Source organism: Bubalus kerabau, chromosome 18, assembly GCF_029407905.1.
Source record: "Bubalus kerabau isolate K-KA32 ecotype Philippines breed swamp buffalo chromosome 18, PCC_UOA_SB_1v2, whole genome shotgun sequence".
Lineage (NCBI taxonomy): Eukaryota > Metazoa > Chordata > Mammalia > Artiodactyla > Bovidae > Bubalus > Bubalus kerabau.
In genome coordinates this window covers 25209300-25233515 of record NC_073641.1, presented here as the reverse complement: position 1 = coordinate 25233515, position 24216 = coordinate 25209300, and the positions used below count along the sequence as shown (strand labels likewise).

Genomic DNA, 24216 nt, shown 5'->3' with positions numbered 1-24216 from the left:
TGACATCCGAGTTCTTTGCTCCATCTTATTTTCACTACCCTGCTCCAATATTTTACTTGCTACAAGTGATGGACTTCTTACTTCTTATCTGGTAGGAACTTCCTTGAATAAAAATATAAGATGTGTTTTTTAAGTCAAAATCTAGCTGTTTAAAGGGAGTAACTGCAGAGATGGAGTTAGATTCTTTTCATGGCCCTGATAAGGAGAACCTATTGTACCTAGTAACTTACCAAGAAATTCAGCTTTCGATTAATCTGTTTTCATCAAACTCGTTAATGCTGGCAATGTTTATCATGCACTAAAATTATTGTGTTTGTGTATTTTTCTAGACCTGCCAGCTAAGCCTGAGAACATTTCTTGCGTCTTCTACTATACGAAAAATTTTACTTGCACCTGGAGTCCAGAGAAAGAAGTTAATTCTATAAAATACCTAGTCAGAAGAACTTTGTGAGTACGGGAGCTTGTGTGCCGTCAGGGAGAGTAAGGGGAGGAGGCAGAGGCTCCCACTTTAACTCATGACTCAAGTCACTTAGACAGTAAAATGTTTTCTCATTATAGCTTCTAGATAACCATTATTTGTATCCAGTGGCTGGGGTGATATCTTGGTTATTTGCAACCATACTGATAGGATCTACAGCTAAGAGGGTGGGAGGATGCTTGTATAACCATGGCACAACATTACCCTGTAGGCCATTTTTGCACTCTATGATAACCATGGAAAACACTGAGATCCTTTCTGCTTTCAAAATTCCATGATTCTATATTTCTGTATGTTCAGTCTCTGCTCCCTCACCCCTGCCTTTGCAAATCCTTACACAGTGGGCCCCCTCTTCTGGTCTCAGCCTGTTTCATCTCCCACATGGTCCCCAGAGGACTCTAGCAATAGCCACCTACTTGATTCCTACCAATATGTGTAGCTGTTTTCATTAAGTTACAGCTTGATAGGGTTTAAGTTATCTATCTAAGAAAATAATTGTAATGAGTTTTCTGAAAACATTGTACACCAATGGCAAAAAATTAAATCTGAAAAATATGAAGAATATAAAAAATCACCCAAAATCCCACCACCAAAGGTAATAATTTTTAACATTTTGATGAAGACCTTTCTAGACACCTTTAAGAAGAGTTATGTAAATATGTAAGTTCATATTAATGTAATCATTATTTACATAATATGCATCTTTCTTTTTTTCGCCATTAATAGAGTACCAGGCATCTTTCCATATCAATAAATATAGTTGTATTAAAAACTATCATTTTAAATTATATTTATGTATCTACTGTAATTTATTTAACAAATTCTTTTTATTTTTTCTTTTAAGAATAAGTTCTCAAGGTTAGAATCTGACATTTTCAAGAGCCTATTCATTATTTCTTACCAATAGGAAATGCATTGTATGAGTGTAACTTTTGATGAACTTACAGGGTTCCCAGGGATGTCTCCATGGTAACTTTTCTCTCTCCTCCAAGGTGAGGAAGGAATCTAGAGAGATAAACATCAATTTCTGGACTATACAGTTCTCAAGAGAGACCCAGAAGGAAGCTACCAAATACATGCTTAATATATTAAATATGCTTATGTTTCTAAACTGCTGTACTAAACTCATGCTGAATCATTTTTTCCTTCAAAGGTGTTATTTACGTGAAAATGATATTTGTAATTCTACAAGTAAAGATGGTTCTTCATGCTCTTTTTATTCAAGATTAACAACACCAGATATTTACATTATTCAAGTGGAAGCTGAAAATGCATATGGCATAATTAAATCTGATATAACATATTGGGACTTAAATACCATAAGTAAGTGTCACTTTATATTCTTATGAACTTTTTAATTAAAATATACCCTCTTCTTCTGTTTTTTAAAAGAGATATCTGTAAACTCAAAAGCAGATTCACAGCTCAAGCACATAGGTGTATGTTATGGATATATTGGAAAATTTGTCTTCTTTTGAAGAAGGAAAAGAGAGGTAGGGTCAGAGGGAAGAATAAAGAAAGGAAGGAGGGAACTGACCAAAAAAAAAAAATGAATGAGAAGAAACGTTTTGCTGGTCCTTGATTTTCTCATGCAGTTTGTACCATAAATTATATTAGAAGAAACAGTGTTTCTCCTTCAAAACATTATTGCTCCTGTAGGAGAAAGTAAAACTCTTATTTTAAAAAATATCTCACTGATTGTTACTTTCAAATTCTTTTTCAAAGAGTCATTTTTACTATTTAATTTTAAAATAACATAGTTTGTGAGAATAATTCACGTTATAAGATTCACCTTTTTTGTTAGTTTATTTTTAACTGGAGGATAATTGCTTTACAATATTGTTTTTGTTTCTGTTTGTCTCTTGAACCTCCATCCCATCTCCCACCCCATAGATTCACCTTTTAAAAATGACAATTCACCAGTTTTTAAAAATCATATTCACAAAGTTATACAAATATCACCAGGATCTAGTTCCAGAAACTTTTCATCACCCCTCAAAGAAACTTCATGCCCCTTAGCAGAAATCCTTAATTCTACCTTCCCCTTGGTCTCTGGCAGTCACTAATCTATTTTTCTGTCTTTATGGATTTACTTATTTCTGAAAATTCATATAAATGTAATGATACAGTATAGTCCTTGTATCTTATTTCTTTCACAGCATAATGTTTTCAAGGTTCAATCCATCTTGTAGCATTTATTCCTTTTTATAGCTGAATAATAATCCATCATAGGGACATATCACATTCTGTTTAACCACACATTGGTTGATAGACATTTGAGTTGTTTCCACTTTTTGGTTATGAATGCTGCAATTATGAATATTTGTGTACAAATTTTTGTGTGGATATAGGCTTCAATTCTCTTAGATATATACCTAATGAAATTGCTGGGTCATATAACTCAGTCTTTAACTTTTTGAAGAACTGCTGAATTTTACCAAAATGGCTGTATCATTTTACATTCCCACCAGCAATTTATAAAGTTACCAGCTTCTCCATATCCTCACCAACAATAGTTATTGCACTTTTTTTTATTATAACCATCCTAGTGGGTATTAGGGGACTTCCTCGGTGGGTATTACATCATACTTCACTGTTCTGATTTGCACTTACCAAATGATTAATGATACTGAGCATCTTTTCATGTGCTAATTGGCCATTTGTACATCTTCTCTGGAAAAATGTTAATCCATAACCTTTGCCAATTTTACAAATATGTTGTCTTTTATTGTCCAATTTTAAGAGTTCTTTTTGTGAGGGGCTGTGCTCTGCAGCATGTGAGATCCCTACTAGGGATCAAACCTAAGCCCCTTGCAGTGGAAGAGTGAGTCTTGATCACTGGATTGCCAGGGAAGTTCGCGTTCTTTATATATTCTGGGTATCAGCTCCTTATAAGATATATTTTGCACATATTTTCTTTCTTCCTGTGGGTTATGTTTTCAATTTCTTAATGATATCCTTTGAAACTAAAACATAATTTAATTTTGATGATTTTATTATAATTTATCTCTTTTTTCCTTTATTGCTTGTGCTCAGAAGTCAGAACTAATAATCTAGTGCCAAACCTGAGATCACAAAGATTTCTACTCTGTTTTCTTTTAAAGACCTTAATAGCTTTAGCTCTTACATTTACTTCTATGATCCTTTCTGAGTTAATTTTTAAACAAAACTAACAAACTTGTATTCCTGAAATAAATCTCACATAGTTGTAAGTGTATAATCCTTTCTGTATGTTGCTGAATTTGGATTGATAGTTTCTTTGTTGAGGATTTTTTTCTTCTATCTTCATAGGGGATATTGGTCTCTTGCTTTCTTTTCTTGTGATATCTTTGTCTATTTTTTGGCATCATGGAAATATTGGCCTCACAGAATGAGTTGGAAAGTGTTTCCTGGTCCTGTTTTTTGAAATGGTTACAGGGATCAAGACCATCCCCAAGAAAAAGAAATGCAAAAAAGCAAAATGGCTGTCTGAGGAGGCCTTACAAATAGCTGTGAAAAGAAGAGACGTGAAAGGCAAAGAAGAAAAGGAAAGATATACCCATTTGAATGCAGAGTTCCAAAAAATAGCAAGGAGAGATAAGAAAGCCTTCCTCCGCGATCAATGCAAAGAAATAGAGGAAAACGACAGAATGGGAAAGTCTAGAGATCTCTTCAAGAAAATTAGAGATACCAAGGGAACATTTCATGCAAAGATGGGCTCAATAAAGGACAGAAATGGTATGGTCTTAACAGAAGCAGAAGATATTAAGAAGAGGTGGCAAGAATACACAGAAGAACTGTACAAAAAAGATCTTCACAACCAAGATAATCATGATAGTGTGATCACTGACCTAGAGCCAGACATTCTGGAATGTGAAGTCAAGTGGGCCTTAGGAAGCATCACTACAAACAAAGCTAGTGGAGGTGATGGAATTCCAGTGGAGCTATTTTAAATCCTGAAAGATGATGCTGTGAAAGTGCTGCACTCAATATGCCAGCAAATTTGGAAAACTCAGCAGTGGCCACAGGACTGGAAAAGGTCAGTTTTCATTCCAGTCCCAAAGAAAGGCAATGCCAAAGAATGCTCAAACTGCTGCACAATTGCACTCATCTCACATGCTAGTAAAGTAATGCTCAAAATTCTCCAAGCCAGGCTTCAGCAATACGTGAACTGAGAACTTCCAGATGTTCAAGCTGGTTTTAGAAAAGTCAGAGGAACCAGAGATCAAATTGCTAACATCTGCTGGGTCATCAAAGAAGCAAGAGAGTTCTAGAAAAACATCTGTTTCTACTTTATTGACTATGCCAAAGCCTTTGACTGTTTGGATCACAACAAACTGGAAAATACTGAAAGAGTTGGGAATACCAGACCAGCTGACTTGCCTCTTGAGAAACCTGTATGCAGGTCAGGAAGCAACAGTTAGAACTGGACATGGAACAACAGGCTGGTTCCAAATAGGAAAAGGAGTACTTCAAGACTGTATATTGTCACCCTGCTTATTTAACTTATATGCATGATGCAGAGTACATCATGAGAAACTGGGCTGGATGAAGCACAAGCTGGAATCAAGATTGCCTGGAGAAATATCAATAACCTCAGACATGCAGATGACACCACCCTTATGGCAGAAAGTGAAGAGGAACTAATAAGCCTCTTGATGAAAGTGAAAGGAGAGTGAAAAAGTTGGCTTAAAGCTCAACATTCAGAAAACTAAGATCATGGCATCCAGTCCCATCACTTCATGGCAAATAGATGGGGAAACAGTGGAAGCACTGACTGACTTTATTTTTTGGGCTCCAAAATCACTGCAGATGGTAACTGCAGCCATGAAATTAAAAGACGCTTACTCCTTGGAAGGAAAGTTAAGATCAACCTAGACAGCATATTAAAAAGCAGAGACATTACTTTGCCAACAAAGGTCCGTCTGGTCAAGGCTATGGTTTTTCCAGTAGTCATGAATGGATGTGAGAGTTGGACTATAAAGAAAGCTGAGTGCCAAAGAATTGATGCTTTTGAACTGTGGTGTTGGAGAAGACTCTTGAGAGTCCCTTGGACTGCAAGGAGATCCAACCAGTCCATCCTAAAGGAGATCAGTCCTGGGTGTTCATTCAAAGGACTGATATTGAAGCTGAAACTCCAGTACTTTGGCCACCTGATGGGAATAGCTGACTCATTGGAAAAGACCCTGATGCTGGGAAAGTTTGAGGGCAGGAGGAGAAGGGGATGACAGAGGATGAGATGGCTGGATGGCATCACTGACTCAATGGACATGAGTTTGGGTAAACTCCGGGAGTTGGTGATGGACAGGGAGGCCTGGCATGCTGCGGTTCATGGGATCACAAAGAGTCGGACACGACTGAGCGACTGAACTGAAGTGAACTGAACTGAAAAATCAGTGGTAATTCATCTTTAAACCTTTGGTACATCTCCCCAGTGTAGATATCTGGGCCTCAGATTTTCTTTTTATGAAGTGTTTTGACTTGGGTTTCTTTTAAAACATTTTTAGGAACTCCTTTTGAAAGGCTTACATCACACTGCTAACATTGGCTCTACCTCCTGTCGATGGGCCTAAAAGGGGCAAGGTTATTCACTTCGTAAACACAAACTTTTATTTTATTATTATCTTTACTTTCTTAACATGAACATATATTACTTTAGCAATAATGTAAATTGATGTAACCATTACGGAAAATAGTATGAAAGTTCCAAAAAATAAAAATACAACCACCAAATTGAAAATACAACTACCAGCAATTCCAATTCTGGTATTTATCTAAATAGGATCTTATTGGGATCTTTAAAGAGATACTTGCATTTCCATGTTCATTGCAATATTATTCACAATAGCCAAGATATAGAAACAACCCAAATACCCACCAACAGAGGCATGAATAAAGAAATTGTGCTATATACATACATTGCAATTACTGTAGCTATTTAGGAAAGCAAAATGACATTTTGTGGAAAGTAGCCCTAAAAATGTTTATGTTGTTGTTTGTTGTTTAGTCACTAAGTCACGTCCAACTCTTTTGCAACCCAATGGACTCTAGTCCGCCAGGCTCCTCTGTCCAGGCGAGGATACTGGAGTGGGTTGCCCTTTCCTTCTGCAAGGGATCTTCCCAACCCAGGGATCAAACCCACATCCCCTCACTTGCAGGTGGATTCTTTACCACTGAACCACCTGGGAAGCCCCAAAATGTTTATACTTTTTAATTTAATCCTTCTGTCCTAGGGGATCTAAGGAAGCTGTGAGAGATACAACTAGAGATGCAACTATTATCCACTTACTTGTTCACTTAACAAATATCTGAAATTTGCTAAGTGCCAAGTGTTAATCCAAGGCCTTGTGATTGAGACTCAGCTTCTGTTTTCAGGGGGGCTTTAAAACAAGAAATTGGAAACACTATGTACAGTACACTAATAGACAAAGTGTCAAATTCTGTTTCTCTATAAGAGAATATTATGAAGCTTTGAAAACATGTTTTGAAAAATTTTAATGCAAAGGGATGTTTGCTGATTCCATAATGTTTTTCATAAAGACAAAAGATTTATTTAGAATAACATCAATTTTCTTTTAAAAAGTACAAATTTTTGTATAGGTAAAAGCCGGGAAATACACCAAAATGCTAATAATGATGATCTCTGGATGATGGCAAGGAGGGCATGGTAACCCACTGCAGTATTCTTGCCTGGGGAATCCCATGGACAGAGGAGCCTGGTGGGCTATAGTCCATGGGATCACAAAGAATTCAACATGACTGAAGTGACTTAGCATGCATGCTGGTTGATAGAATTATGATTGACTTAAAGTTTTTCTTTGTAGTTTTTCTATATTTAAAAAATTTGAGGGGGGGGACTTCCCTAATGGTCCAGTGGTCAAGACTCTGCCTTCCAGTGCAGTGGGTGTGGGTTCAATACCTGGCCAGGGAACTAGATCCTACAAGCTACAACTATGAGTTCTCATGCTGCAACTTAGACCTGGCACAACCAAATAAATAAATTTAAATAAATAATTTTTGAAATGAGCCTATGTTACTTTTATAACCACCCCCCCTTTTTTCAAGGAGAGATTTAGGGTGAGAATGTTTGTAGTGTTCAGGGGAGGTGCTTTCTACTGGGCACTTCTTCATCCTGGGGGTCAAAGAAAGAGAGATGGGGAGAATAGACAAGAGGAACCACCCATTCTCTGTTCATGAAGTTTCTTTTTACCTCCCTTCTGTTTGACAAAAGATCTGACCCAGTCAGTAAAAGGCTGATTTGTTAAAAACAAACAAAGAAACAAAAAAACCCACGGAAAAAACCCTCTCCTCACTGGACATTCTTTTCTGAAGGGGTGGGAGGAGGCAGCATTCTTTTTGCCCTGCTTTCCTAATGCCTTTTGCATACACTAAATCATAGAATATGCACTATGATTTCCTTTGCAATTCTGGGTGGATGTTATTAGCACTTTCTGGTCTTTGTGCAAATACAAAAACTGTATGATTTTTATTCTTCAGCTAAAATCGAGCCACCTAAGATTTCCAGTGTGAAACCAGTTTGGGGCCTCAAACAAATGGTTCAAATAAAATGGACACAGCCTGTGTTGGCACCTAAGTCATCTACTTTAAATTATACACTTCGATTCAGAGCAGTAAATAGTACCTACTGGGTAAGTTATGCCATTATAATGTTTCTAAGAGAATTGTTGACGTTTGTTGATCTGGAATCATTTTTTCCATTTTCTACATTTAAGAGAGACAATAGTGAATACTTTTCTCCCCAGTTTCCCATTTGGGCCTTTTAGATTGTAAAAGTGTTTTACTATATGCATCTTTATTTTTGCATTTCATTCTCTTTTGTGTCTAGCTACGTTGGTTCTTGAAAGTCTATAGCTTGGGAATTTCCTTTTAAATTGTTCTAACCTTTGTGATCTATAACACATATTTAGAAAGTGAACAAAACATAAATATTGCATTTAACAAATTAAGTCAGTGTGCATGTAAAAACCACTGATATAAAAAATAGCATGCTATAGCCCCCTGCCTACCTTTTTCTGATGACACACTCCTCCTGCCTTTAGAACTCATGATTATCCTAGTTTTCATGGTAATTACTTCTTTGCTTTTTATTATGGTATTACCATGTAAGCCTGCATCCCTAAACAATGTAGTTGGAGACAGTATATAAATGGAATCCATATATTTTGTATTTTCTTTATGTTTGACTCCTCTCTCTCAATATTGTGCTTCTAAGATCCATTCATGTTTTACAGTGCTGGAGTTTATACATTTTTATTCCAGTGTAGTCTTCTGTTCCATGTACACAATGGAATCATGGCTTTAATTTTCACTTACCTGACTTTTAATGAGATTATATGTCTTTTCATGTATTTATTGGCCACTTGGAATTCTTCTTTGTGAAATATTGATTTAAGCCTTTTGCACACTTTTTTCTCTTGGATGATCTGATTTTTTAATTGACTTATAGGAGTTACTTACATATTCTGTTTATGAGTCTTTCATTTTTTATGTGTCTTGTAAACATCTCTCACTATGCATCATGCCTTTTCACTTTCTTAATGGTAACTTTAGAGGAACAGAACTTCTTAATATGAATACTGTCAAATTTTATCAACCTTTTCCTTTATATTTATTGTCTTTTGCATCTTGAGAAATATTTTCTTACCACAAAATTCAGAAATAATTATCATATTTCCATAATGCAGTTTGATCTTATATCAACTTTCTATTTCTAACCAACTTACATTATTCACTCTTAGCTTCCAGCCAATTAAATCACTTAAATCTTTGACTTTCCCCTCAACACACAAAAGATTTTCTAGTAAGAACATTTCCACTGTCTTATAACTTATCCCTTTTTAACCTAAAATGCTGATGTTTTATTTCTTCTTATTGAATTTATTCAGGTTGGACTTATCCATCATTTTGGCCTATTGAGAATCTTTATTCTATTACCCAAAGCCTGTAGTTAACTTTCTATTTTCTAACTTTTCAATAAACCTTAGAGTTAACTTTTTACTTTTTAATTTTTTTAATATCTTAAGATATGATAACACTTTTATACCTTCATCTAATCATTGATCAAAAAGAATGACTATATCAGAGCCCATCCAAAGATACCAGCCTCTCCTTTGAGCTAAAAGAAGCTCATTTACTCAAGCTTCTTTGGATATAGAAGGCCACCACAGTCATTCAGCCTCCTCTTTTCATCTTGGCCATGAGGCCATCACTAGACTGTTTCCTTTAGTGAAGCCCATCGTACTATATCTATTGCATCCTCCACTGGACTAGGACTCTTTCAGAAAAGAAAACTGGTTAAGTTTCACTTGTCTTATATTCAAGTCAAGAGAAATAATGAGTTCACTCTTCCTCTCAGCTTCTTTTCTGTGCCAACTCTGGATCCATTCTCCTAGAACTGACCATAGGAACATAAGACTCACTGATTGGTAGTTTCTGGAACCCAGAAAGGAACTGTAAGGAGGGCACTCCCCAGCACAACATAAGCTCATCTTCATACCACATATCATGGGCTCAGTGAATCTGAGGAACTTCTGTGTGATCTACTGTCTAGCAATCCGTGGTTTCTTTTGTCTGATCCCAGAGTCCTGTGGCTACCTTATAAAATCCAACAAGAAAAATAAGCCAGGATCTATATTCCTCTGGAAAATTACTAAACCATTTACAATATGAAGTGAGGGCAACACATGCAAACTACTTCAATCCCTAGCATCTTGTACCCCACCTCTTTGATAAACTTACCTGCATCTGTATTCATCTTTGCCTCCCTCCTTCCAATCCCCTGGAAGGAAGAGGTCCTTCCTCCTGCTAACCTGGAGAAAGTGGGAAAGAGAGTGGAATGTGCAACCAGAATCTCTCTCCTTTCAGTTCTCAACCACAACCAAGTCTAATCAGTTCTAAATCCAACTAAACCAATCCAGTCTTGTCTGGATGGTTCTCATCCCATTGTCAATGGAAAAGGTCTAAATTCTTAACCCTCCAAGGCCTGGCCCCTATCAACCCCTCCAAACTCATCTTCCATCTTGCTCTCACTTCTCTAGTGATTCTGAATTGCTAGTTTCCCTTGCGTCATGTCATTTCATTATTCTGTGCTTCTGCCTAGAACAGCTCTCTGCTTTGTATGTCTCCTCTTGGCCTAAACCTTGCTCGATCCACTCGTCTCTCAGAACTCTGGTCTTACATATTTTCTTCTGGGAGTCTGAGATAGGTGCTCCTCCTCTGTCATTGCACTTAACATAGTCACTTAAACTCATCTCTCCCCATAGTTGATGATAAGTTCCTCAAACACAGAGACCTTGATTTTCATCTTAGTTTTCTCATTGCCTGCCACATATGCTCAATAAATTTTTGATTAAACTAAACCACATAAAAACTAATTTCAAAATCCCAATATGTTCATATAACAAGACTCATATTTGTATGATGCTAATATATGGGTTTGCTTCCCAGGTGGCTCAATGATAAAGAATCCTACTTGCCAATGCAGGAACTGCAGGAGACTTGTTTTCAATTTCTGTGTTGGAAAGATCCCCTGGAGGAGGTAATGGCAACCCACTCCAATATTCTTGCTGTGATAATCCCATGGACAGAGGAGTTTGGTGGGCTACAGTCCATGGGATCGCAAAGAGTCAAACATGACTGAGTGACTGAGCACCCACGCACACAATATATGGGTTACAGAGTACTTTTTTATACTCTAAGCTACTCAATCCTTGCAAATATCCTATAAATTGTTGTTGTTTATTTAATAAGTTGTGTCTGACTCTTTGCAATCCCATGGACCATAGTCTGCTTGGCTTCTCTTTCCATGTGATTTCCCAGGCAAGAATGTTGTTGTTCAGTCGCTTGGTCGTGTCCGACTCTCTGCAACCCCATGTGAATGCAGCACACCAGGGTTCCTGGTCCTCCACTATCTCCCAGAGTTTGTTCAAACACATGTCCATGGAGTTGATGATGCCATCCAACCATCTCATCCTCTGTCACCCTCTTCTCCTGTCCTCAGTCTTTCCCAGCATCAGGATTTTTTCCAATGAGTAGGCTTTTCACATCAGGTGGCCAAAGTACTGGAGCTTCAGCTTCAGCATCATTCCTTCCAATGAATATTCAGGGTTGATTTTCTTTCAGATTGACTGGTTTGATCTCCTTGCTGTCCAAGGGACTCTCAAGAGTCTTCTCCAACTCCAGAGTTCAAAAGCATCAATTCTTTGGAAGGTCTTGGACCTTCTTTATGGTCCAACTCTCACATCCATATGTGACTACTGGGAAAACATAAGCAAGAATACTAGTGTGGGTTACCAATTCCTTCTTCAGGAGATGTTCCCAACTCAGGGATTGAAACTGTGTCTCCTCCATTGAAAGGTTGATTCTTTACCACTGAGCCACCTAGGAAACCCCTCCTATAAATAAGATATCACTATTCTTCTTATTGTTGTTGTTGTTTAGTCAGTACGTTGTGTCTGACTCTTTGTGACTCCGTGGACTGTAGCCCACCAGGCTCCTCCTCCATGGGATTTCCCAGGCAAGAATACTGGAATGAGTTGCTATTTCCTTCTTCTAGGGATCTTCCTGACACAGGGATCAAACCCACATCTCCTGCATTTGCAGGTGAATTCTTAACCACTGAGCCACCAAGGAAGCCCCATTATTATTACAGATTAGTAAATTGCAATGTAGAGTGCTTTGGTCATCTGTCCAAGATTTGTAAGTTACAGAATTGAGCTCAGGTTTTGTGAGGCCAAGTTCAGTCATTCATTTGCCCATACTTAAGCCTCCAAACCACCTTCCCATGGCCCTAGTGTAAAGGGTTTCTACTTTTATAAAAGGGAACCATGTGAACACTCTACCAAAGGATTTCAAGACTGTTTTAAGAATTTGATTTAGGCTTTGCTCCAAAACTTCTGACTCATCTCTTAACACATACACACTTGGAATAAGCTAGGACTTGGCACAAAATACAGGTTGCTAGAAACAAAACTGGTAAAGTTAATTAGTGTTTTGGTAGGAGTCCATTGCTTGTACTGAGTTCAGGAAATTTTAGATTTAAGCCTGTATATAGAGGATCAATTGATCTTGGACCCAGTGAGGACCAAAGCCATATAGCCTGGAAAAAAGCCACAGTAAAGAAGCCTTAAAGGAGCACTCTTTGGAAATTTAACTGCATTTTTTACAGCCCTGAGGCTAGGGCTTGGAAGAACAGGTTTGCATAGGTACTGTGAAGAGAGCTTTCTGATTGTGAGGAGAACCAGCAAGAGACCAAGCATGTGCTGAGGGTACTAGCAAAGCAGAAGAAAAATTTTGAGAAATTAAAAATAGAAGAAGAATATTATGTATTTTAAAAAGCATGAAAAGTAAAATAGAATGTCATTAGACTCCCTTGCATATATTTTATGGCTTAATACTGTTTTTATTTTGATTTATGCATGGAGAGTACCATGTGGTTGACCTTCTCTCAAAGGTCTTAATCTGGTTTTAACTGAGCCCCATAACTGAGGTCAGCTGGGGAGAGTACTTCCCCAGAGATGATGAATTGTCCCAAGATACGTTCCCAACAGCCCTGTTCTACCACTGCAACGTCTCCAGGGGCTTTTGCAGGAAGGTGCTCAGGGAACCTGGGGTTCAGCAGCAAAATTGCCCTCAGGCCTGCATGCTGCTTCCTTGCTCTGATGCCATCTCACTAGACTGGGAGTTCAGAACCGTCCATCTGCAGCTGGGATGCTCAGCTGTTGGCCACATAGGCATGTCCTCATTTTGCCCCAGTTTCCTTTAGGCCCAGCACCTATAATTGTGTACCTATTTTCACAGCTGTTGTTGAACACATAAGCGATATCCGGACTTCCTATTCTGGCCAGATTCTATGGGCTGGTGTGCGTCTTCACAAAGTAGTCATGTCTGTAATTACAGTTTATTTTCATTAATAAGCTCAATATAAATTTATATAAACCTACAGCTTGAAGTTCATGTTGTAGCAACAATGATCATGCTCAGTAAGACATAGCTGAATTTCTAGTTTCTTGTGGAGAGTTAAGTCCAGAGGGACTTTGTAGAAAGCAACATGCTCATTTACTAACAAGGAAACTGAGGTCTAGAAAAGGGAGGTGGTTTATTTGCCTCTCCCTGTTTTGCACATTGAGAGAGTGTGAAAATGAATTTATTTATCTAGGATACTAAGATCTTTAGCAACTTGAGTGATCACCCAAAGACCAATCATTTGAAATGGGAAGTTTGAATAAAAGGAAAGAGTCTGAGAGTGAGGGGAATCTGTGCTCTGATCCTAGTTCTGCTGATTATAAATGCTGAGGTAGTCCATAATCACTTAACTTGTCTGGGTTTCATTCATGACATGAGTTTGAATTTAATACTCTCAAGGTGTCTTTTACATGCTGTTCCTTGAGATCTTATCTCTACGTATTATTGTCACCTCCAGAAATTAAACTGAGGCCCGTATTGGGTGCCAGGACTCCACTCTGCATCTTCCAGAACAGCAAGATTCACTCACATCCAGTCCAGAGGCAGGAATCTCTACCTCACAAGCTTAGAAACAAGAAAGGGGAGGGGTGGTGGTTCTTAGGGTAACTCACCTCTATTTGATGCTAACAGTCTCCAGGCATGTGTAGAAGTTTATTTATGAAAATTAAAAAAATTGAAATATAATGCTACTAGTTCAGAAAGGTAAGAGAAGGTTGGGAAGTAAAGAAGAAAAATGGAAAGATAACATGTGGTCTCCCATCTAGCTCAAGGCTGTCTTTGTCTTTTAGATGGAAGTCAACTTCACCAGAAGCGGTAAGAATGAAGAAGAAGCATACAACCTCACAGGGCTGCAGGCTTTTACAGAGTACGTTGTAGCTCTGCAGTGTGTGGTTCACAAGTCAAGGTTCTGGAGTGGCTGGAGTCAAGAAAAGATGGGAATAACTGTGGAAGAAGGCAAGTTGGTCCCTTGTGGTTTCTTTTTTGCCTGCTGTGGTTTAGGGCAAGCTGAACTGAGCCTTTGTGGATTTTGTCAAGTACTTTGCCATACTTGGGAATCATGGAATCTCACAATCCCAGAGCCAGAGAGTCTGTACAGTGCCCCTCCACAGGGCATGCATGGCACATGCCTGAGCCTACAGGATAAGCTGGCCCTCCCCTGATGATGTTAGTGACATTAGCAGCTTTTTGCCTTGAAGGCAAAGGACCATATCTTGAATACTTGTATAAAGTTCTTATACTATGCTTGAAGTAGTATAATATTATTTAAAGATGTCCTATGATAAATTAAAGATTGATGTTGCAAACCCTGAGCTACTGTTAAAAAATAAAGGTATAACTAATGAGAAAAAAGGTCACATCTTTAATTATAGTGAAGGAAGGAAGGAGAAGAGGATTGTACCTTGATTGAATGGTTACCATGAGTCAGGAATGGTAATTAAGAATACTATTGGGTTAGCCAAAATGTTCATTTGAGTTTTTCTATAACCTCTTAGGGAAAAACTGGAATGAACTTTTTGGCCAACCCAATACTTCAAATCTGTGGGCTTCATATAAAATCCAGCCTGGCTGTGGAGTAACTTTGGGCAAGATACACAAACTCTAAGACTCAGTCTCCTTACTAATTTTTCCCCTTTTCCATAATGAACTATAATTTATAAAATTGAGTTAATAGTGGTACCTGTTTTTTAGTATTATTTTAAAGATTAAATGAAATAATGTGTTTAGCCCATAATCAACATTCAGTAATAGATAGATTTCCTATTAGTGTTATTAATTCTCCTAAAAGCCTTATGAAATATGTAGAATCACCTCCATTTGCAAGTGAGATAGATGAGATGTTAATTTGTTCAGGGTCACTCAGCATGTTACCATGCTCCATAAACCAGGAGCCTTGCCCAGAGCCTGACCCCAGTAGATGTTCAATAAGTGGTTGATGAATGTGTTAGTTTCCTGTGGCCACATAACAAATTGTGGGTGTGTGTGTGTGCTCAGTTTCTCAGTCATGTCCGACTCTTTGTGACCCCAGGGACTATAGCAAGCCAGCCTCCTCTGTCCATGTAATTTTCCAGGCGAGAATACTGGAGCAGGTTACCATTTCCTACTCCACGGGATCCTCCCAACTCAGAGATTGAACCCCCCTCTCTTGTGTCTCCTGCATTGGCAGGTGGATTCTCTGCCACTGTGCCACCTGGGAAGACCACTTTTTTTTTCTCTTCTAGTTCTAAAATTCAAAGGTCCAAAATCGGTTTCATTGGACTAAGGTCAAAATGTTGTCACAGTTGGAGATTTTGAAGGGAGAATATATTTTCTTGCCTTTTCTACCTTCTAGTAGCTCCCTGTATTCCTTGGTTTGTGGCCCCCTCCTACGAACAAAGCATACTACTCCAGACTCTGCTTCTGTTATCACATTACCTTTTTCTCCTCTTCCGTGTCAAATCTGTCTGCTTCCTTCTTGTAATGACCATTGTGATAACATTTAGGGCCCACTGGGATAATCCAAGATAATCTCCCCATCTCAAAATCCTAACCCAATCACATGTACAAAGTCCCTTTGGCCATATAAGGTAATGTTTATAGGTGATAGAGATTTGTACTTAGATCTTTGGTGTTTGTTTTTCAACCTACTACAGTGAATGAATGACTAATTAAATGAATACCTATCAAGGGCCACACATCTTCTGAAATATGTCATAGAAACAGAAAAATGCTGATCATTCTAACCTTCTGAGGCTTTAGCTTTGTTTGAGACATGTAAGTTCTAGACCATGAATTTGCCCCCACCCCGCCTCTGGGCATGATTTCAGGCCCTTCTTAATCAATCTTACAAGTCCCTCACTGGTCTTAGGCAACATGTGGGGTCAGCTCCTGTGCTCCCTGGTCTATATGGCAAAAATTTATTCCCCTGGATCCTGGTTGAGTTTCCCATGACACCCAAATTAGTGTTAACAGATATTTGGCATGTTTGCCCATATGATCATATGTCTGGGAATAATCTGGTGCCTTCTGAATTTCGTATCTCCCACTGGAGATGTTCATGCTTAGTCTGGACTACTCACTGGTGGATGCAGTTACAACAAAGATTCATGTGACACACATAAAGGATTGGGCTGGATGGCCTCTGAAGTCCCTTCTTACTCTGAGATTCTATTAATCTATGGCATTCAGGCATCCAAGCTTCCATGCTCAACTGTAAGAATACAGAAAAAAGTAATAAAAAATTTCTAATCATTATGTGTTTATATGCTTAGAACAGTGCCTTACAAATGGTAAGTGCTATATAAATTTTAAATAAATAAAAACACGTGCATGATTAAAACAAAACTAGTCAAGTTGTGGACCTAATGTGAATTTTTGATTAAAATTATATGCCGTATTTGGGAGCACTCTATAGACATCATCTCAAATAATCCAATCTTAAAACAAATATACTAGTTTACAAATACCAAACAACACATAAATTGTACAATATAAAATGGTCCAATGGTTATAATCTGTTGGAGTGCTCAGTTATTGCTGTCTGTGGCTTGGCTGATCCCTATCTTTTAAAATATTAGAACGAAATGCAAGCAATATCCTTGTGCAAGTTGCCCTCTCCCTCTGCTACACCTTTCAGCAGGCAATCTGGGACAGTGAGTTCTACCCTGGGTTTGATCTTGTTTTGTACAGTTCTCCCTGTAGCTGTCATTCTGCTTAGAGACCTAGCATCATTATGGTTCAGTGTCTTAAGTTCATCACAGTCCAACCACTTGCTAATGTCAATTTAATACACTTGTTTCATTGCTAGAAATTAGATTTACCATTTCAACTAATTTATTATTTCAGCTTGCTTGGCTAAGATTGACTACCAAAACACTAGATGCTAGTGTTCTCTGTGGCCTGTGCTAATTAAATAAAATGAACATCTGTTAACATTACCACTGGACAATTTTTGCTTTTCTTAATTTTTTCAGAATCCCAGAAGAAACTAATGAAAATGTACCCACCTCAAGCAAATCCTAATTTATCCTCTTCTAATTCATAAAATATTTCCGTTTCACAATGAAATGCCAGCTGTTTTATACACACCACCTCAAACCTTTTCTAATTTGAAAATTTCTGTTTTAAGTAGAATATGAGGTACTCTTCTCTTTTACATTTCAATATTTTGATTATTAGGATTATTTACTCACAATTAAGCATATAAATATATACTACGTGAAACATGCATACTACATGAAACAGCCAATTCATTAAAAAAGGCCCTGATACTAGGGAAGATTTAAAGCAAAAGGAGAAGAGGGCAGCAGGGGATGAGATGGCTGGATCACATCACCAACTCAATGGACATGAACTTGGGCACACCTCGGGAGATAGTGAAGGACAGGGAAGCTTGGAGTGCTGCAATCCTTGGGATCACAAAGAGTTGGACATGACTTAGTGACTGAACAGCAACAGGAAACAGATATAATAATATTCAATTCCTGGCTCTGTTACTTAAAAGTTGTATTGGGCAATTGTCTCACTTCTTAACACCTCAGAAGAGGAAATAGTAATATTGATGTACCTAATTATAAGCCTGTGGAGGTTAGATGAGATGATTCAGGTAAAATGCTTAGTATGCGACACTTGCTAAAAGGGAGCGATTCTTAGTGTTAGTCTTCAGCAAAGGCAGCAGAACGTGTCTAAAGTACTGATTGGTGGTGACTGTGGGTATTTCCAGATTGTAACTGGAACAACAGAGCAGCAGATTCTTACTACATCTGTCCAAACAGTTGATGCCTTGGAATATGTAAACTCCAATATGTAATTAGAGAAGGAAATGGCAACCCACTCCAGTATTCCTTGCCTGGAGAATCCCATGGACAGAGGAACCTGGAGGGCTACAGTCCATGGGGTCGCAAGAGTCAGACATGACTTAGTGACTAAACCACCACCACAAATATGTAAATATTTTGGCAAATTTGTAAAAGCTTAGTATTATTCTTTCACAAATACAGAATTATTACTTTTCCCCATTTGGTTAAGCTGGATTATTAATTTATTCATTATCAATTTATGATCATGGAAAATTGACTGTAATAATTGTCAGTCAGTCAGTCAGTCAGTTCAGTCGCTCAGTCGTGTCCGACTCTTTAGAAGAGGATTTTTCAGATGGCTCAAATGGTAAAGAATCCACCTATGAATGCAGGAGATGCAGGTTCAATCCCTAGGTTGGGAAGATCTCCTGGAGGAGGAAATGGCAACCCACTCCAGTATTCTTGCATGAAAAATTCCATAGACAGAGGAGCCTGTTGGGCTACAGTCCATGGTGTTGCAAAGAGTTGGACACAATTGAGCATGCACACATAATTGTAGAAAATTTAAAAGCTAGCCATTTGTTTTACTAAAAGTCACGTCTGTAGGAAAGTACATCAGAAAGACTGTTTCTCTTTGGAACACATCTGCAGGAAATAGTGACCACAGTGAAAGAAGAAAATACCTGATTAAATTCATTCATCATCTCCGCTACCACCTACTAGAACTAAGTGGCTGCCTATGGGGTAAATCTAAGTAGAATTTTACTCTTTCTAATCAATGACTGGAATGATTAATAACTTAATTATCAGTTTATTTTTGTTTCTGTCTATGCTTCAGATGAGTATTTGGAACTGGCTTGTAACGAAAACTTTGTCTTTAGGTTTTTTCTTTCTTATTCTCAATATTATTATCCCAGAGTCTGACTTCCATGTAACTGGAACAGAGAGACTCTGCAAGTAAGAGATGGATTGAGAGTCTTTCCAGTTCTGTGGGTCACCTATGAAGGTCTCATGACTTTGTAGCTTTGTGCTGAGAAGACCGCCTTCTGGGACATCTCAGGCTGTAACCTGTTGACAGGCTGAAACCTGTTGCTCTGTGTCTGAGAAAGTTGAGTCCTGACTGTCCAGTCTCTTGATTCGGTAAAGACCTTTGGGAAAACTCCTGGCAGAGCTTGTAAAACAACATTTCAATGGAATGCAGATTAGGTCATGTATAAAGTTTAAATAGTTTCAATTTCCTTGTATGGAACTACATGGAATTACAATAGGTCTCCTTGGGAGACTTGGAACCTGGCAGTTAGACTGTTACCCACACTTCGGCTTCTGCAAACATAGTTGTAGAAATGTCACCCTTCACTGATGACAAGACAGGTCATTGATTTAATTACCCTTCAGTGTACTTTTCTACATTATGAAGTTGTCTTTAATTAGGGTTCAGTATGTAATTTCACTTTAAACACTCAATTACCTGAATTAAAAACAAAAAAACCCTAAAAATAGTCTCTCAGTACTAAAATAGTTTAGATCTTGGCCTGGGTGGCAGACCCCATTTTTTGGAGACTGAATTACATTCTTTTCATCCATGTGATTTCCTCAAGAAAAGATTTAGTGTTCATCAACTGCAGCTTCAGAGACATTTCCTCAATTTCATAAATTACAGGCCAATAGACTTCTGAATAGTTAGATCATCAGAAGCTGACACACTTGAACTATGCTGTCTTCAGGTATGTTGTTTTTCACTGGAGAAAGGCATGGACCTAGCTTTCACATTATGACCTTGTATTTCATAGAAGACAACCATGAGAAGTGTACGCCTGCCATATTTATGTACTTTTGTTCAACTGTGATTGCAGACATCAGCTTTTAGGTTATCTTTTGTCTTTTTTGACTGGATCTACAAGATAATTCCATTTATGAATTTAATGCCCATAGCCTGAAAAAACTTGCCTCTTCACAATGATTTCTATGTGTTCTTTATTTCAGTCCATAAGGAATACACAACTAAATTTTATCTTTTTTACTCTTCTTTCCTGGAAGATCAGCATTAAATTTAGAGCTCACAGAGGGGCTTAGGAAAGATTATTTCTCTGCTTCTTTCTTCTTTGATTTTTTGTTGTGCTTTATAACATTGTAAGTGTGTGGCTTCATCTCTTTGGAGAGTAGATATGGCATAAATTATATATAAAATCTCTTTAGCAGTTATCTATGTTATTCCTAGCTTTCATGTATGTGAGTGGTAGAGGGCAGGAGATGTCGTATACCAATCCAGATTTGAGTGATAAATTATATTACAGTTGAATCTGTTGTAGTTTTATTTTAGCTTACCTTAAGTCATCAGATCCAAGAGCAGTTTTATTTTATTTTTTTTATTTTTGCCCTACATGATTATGGTTTTATTTTTTTCACAAAATACAAAGCTTTTTACCACATTATAGTAGTGTTCTAATACAAGAAAATCCCAACATTTTCATTGCAGGGGAGGAGTGATTTATATATAGGATATTAATGTTATAGATCTTTTGTTCTTTTTGACTTTTGGTTGATTCTAGTCCTTCAACCACAGCATGAAGACGTCACTGCAACGAAGTCTTCCATTCTCCACCTTACTCCTGTTGGCCCCCTCAAGCAAATCCTCCCCAACGGCATTTTCTAAACAGACAGCCTCACTAATCTCACCATCTGCTACAGCTCCCTTCTGTCTCTGCTGAACACCTCACTCTTATTCTTTACAGCTCCACATGGCCTGGATCTATGGAGAGTCCTGAGATCAGACAAAGTGGATGGAAAAAGGCCTGTGCAGCTGTTGTTGAAGGTGACCTCTCTCTGGGTTATTTATTTATAATTCTGTGTAAAAGCCTTGGTCTCTTATACCTCTAAGAAATGTGATCATGGACATTTTACCTCCTTAATTTCCTTCCCTAGAGGCTTTGATGCCCCAAATCTCACAATGATTTCCTATCTCAGAAAAGCCCTGTGTGTCATTTTGTAGATGTCCTGAATGTGCAATACAGACCCTGAGCCTTCTTCTTTGATCTGAAATGTTACCACTTGGAAATGTTAACACCTGGGACAGGTACCAAGTGTAAGTGTAAGTGCGGGAGGCACCTTGACCTTCTGGAGAAAACCGTCGCTGGCTGGCCTTCACTCCAAGGCAATGTAAAATTATATAGCCCCCACCCCCACGCTGGAGAAGAGTGCTGGCTTGGGGGTGAGCTTACTAGTGTTCCTTAGGTCATTGCACAGGTGCCCCCCAGAGCACTGGGATAGTGGGGTGCAAGGATAGAACAGGGGCCAAGTGCTCCTTTGTAGGATGGAGGCCTCGGAATGAGGAACAAAGGAGGAGCCAGGTTAGTACAGAGGACACGAAAGAGGGGATGAGAGGTGATGGTAGAAAAAAGGATAGAAAAGGAGGGGAAGAAGGAATCAGTAGGAAAGGAAAAGGGCAAACAGAGGGGAAAAAACCAGCCAGAAAATAGGAGAGAGGAGGTGGGGGAAAGAAGAGAGCGAGAGCAGTGAGATGCCCCAATTCTTTGGTGTGTCTCCAGATTTCTCAGGAAATACTCATTGGGTTAGCTCATACTTGCTCAAGTCTGGGCAAGTTTCAAATGCTCTTGAAAATGGGGAAATCACCCTGCTTTTTCCAAATGACATTCCATTCCCAGTTACCTTAGGGTTGGAGCATCCTTCTACCTTTCTCCTCTCCCCACCCCGAGGACAAGAAGGACACCTTCAGTGGCAGCAGGCAAGGGAGAACACAGCCCGTGGTGTTGGGAAATCTCCAAGAATTGATCCCAGATGTTGTCGAGTTCTTTCTCAGTCAAGTGTGGAAACGAATTACTCTGTCAACGTAGTTCTGATAAGGAAAGTGAACCAGGGCACATCCTGTGAGTGGCCAGACACACACAGGTCAAGTAGGCCAACCGGTGAAGTAGGTGAGATGGACTTGGACGCCCTTCTTCTTCTCCCCCTCACCTGGGGACTGGTCTTCCTTTTGCTTCCGTAGAGTTTTCTAAGAACTAGAGCTGCTTAAAAAAGAATGAGCTAAAATCAGATCGTGGTGATGACTGCACAACTCTTGACTATACTAAGAGCCAGTGAGTGTCACACTCCAAAAAAGTGAATTTTCTGGCATGTGAATTATATCTCAATAAACTATGATTTTATTATAAAAAGAGAATGAGTTATCATGAATGATAAATGCCTCCCAGTCATTAGGAAGATTTTTAACTGACTTCTTACGTCATGGGAGGTGTAAAGGAAATTCTCAAACCGGAAAGACTGTCGGAAAAAGTGACTTCTGAAGTCCTTCTGACCTTATATTCAGTCATTCTGCTCATCTCTGTGTGTTATCAGTAACAGAAAGAGAAAAACAGGAAAGCCCTCTGATTCCTGAGAAATATTCAGCATGCTGATCTCTAGCAAAACATGGGCTCAGGTTCAAGGCTGAAAAAAAGAGGTTGGCCTGGAGCCCCTGGGGTCACCTTCATTTCTCACCAAGGATTTGGTCTGGTAGGGTAACCTTGAATGTTCTAGTCCTCTTAGCTGGAATGTCTGGTTGGGGAAGCTAGCTCTCTCCTTGGAGAGGGTGGTATGGAGATAAAAGGACAGGGCACTCTCCAACCCCTGGAGGTTTCCAGGAAAGAAATGACCCAGGGCCAGAACAGACTTGGGATTGGCTCAGAGGAAATACCTCAACTTTTAAGTTTATGCTTCTCTGTCCATTACCAATATCCATTGAATCATAGGAAAAGCAAAAGAATTCCAGAAAAATGTCTGTATCTGTTTCATAGACTACACTAAAGCCTTTGACTGTGTGGATAACAACAAATGATGGAAAATTCTTCAAGAGATGGGAATATTAGACCACCTTACCTGCCTCCTGAGAAACCTGTATGAAGGTCAAGCAGCAACAGTTAGAACTATACATGGAAGAGCAGACTGGTTCCAAATTGGGAAAGGAGTACGTCAAGGCTGTATATTGTCACCCTGCTTATTTAACTGATATGCAGAGCACATCATGTGAAATGACAGGCTGGATGAAGCACAAGCTGGATCAAGATTGCCAGGAGAAACATCAATAAACTCAGATACACAGATGACAACACCTTTATGGCAGAAAGTGAAGAGGAACTAAAGAGCCTCTTGATGGAAGTGAAACAGGACAGTGAAAAAGTTGGCTTAGAACTTAACATTCAGAAAACTAAGATCATGGCATCTGGTCCCATCACTTCATGGCAAATAGATGGGGAAACAATGGAAACAGTGAGAAACTTTATTTTCTTGGGCTCCAAAGAGCCCACTGTGGATGGTGACTGCAGCCATGAAATTAAAAGATGCTTGCTCCTTGGAAGAAAAGCTATGACAAACCTAGACAGTGTATTAAAAAGCAGAGACATTACCTTGCCTAAAAATGTCCAGGTAGTCAAAGCTATGTTTTTTCCATTAGTTGTGTATGTATGTGAGAGCTGGACAATAAAAAAATCTGAGCACTGAAAAATTTATGCCTTCAAACTGTGGTGCTAGAGAAGACTCTTGAGAGTCCCTTGGACTGCAAGGAGATCCAACCAGTCCATTCTAAAGGAGATCAGTCCTGGGTGTTCACTGGAAGGACTAATGCTGAAGCTGAAGCTCCAATACTTTGGCCACCTGATGCGAAGAGCTGACTCACTGGATAAGACCCTGATGCTGGGAAAGATTGAGGGCGGCAGGAGAAGGGGGTAACAGAGGGCAAGGTGGCTGAATGGCATCATCGACTCAATGCATTTGAGTCTGAGCAAACTCCAGGAAAGAGTGGAGGACGGGGAAGCCTGGCATGCTGCAGTCCATGAGGTCGCAAAGAGTTGGATGCGACTGAGCGACTGAACAACAACCTCTCCCATGTAAGACAGAGAGAAAGATGCTGCCTAAAGGAATAAGGAGTGGTTTGGTTGCATTGGTTTGGGCATCATGCTAGTTTAGCTTTGTGGAATTAGACTTATGTCAAGGGTTGATACCAAGAGA

At 38.8% G+C, this 24216-nt stretch overlaps 1 protein-coding gene across 1 annotated transcript in view; it reads left to right on the top strand.

Moving 5' to 3' along the window:
* IL31RA (interleukin 31 receptor A) overlaps positions 1-24216 on the top strand; it is a 46357-nt gene that overhangs the window by 5736 nt on the left and 16405 nt on the right. Inside the window, exons 2-6 of the mRNA XM_055554853.1 lie at positions 330-447; positions 1632-1801; positions 7955-8106; positions 14230-14395; positions 20949-21028. Of these exons, the coding sequence (XP_055410828.1) occupies positions 330-447; positions 1632-1801; positions 7955-8106; positions 14230-14395; positions 20949-21028 (686 nt within the window). The remainder of the gene's footprint in view (positions 1-329; positions 448-1631; positions 1802-7954; positions 8107-14229; positions 14396-20948; positions 21029-24216) is intronic.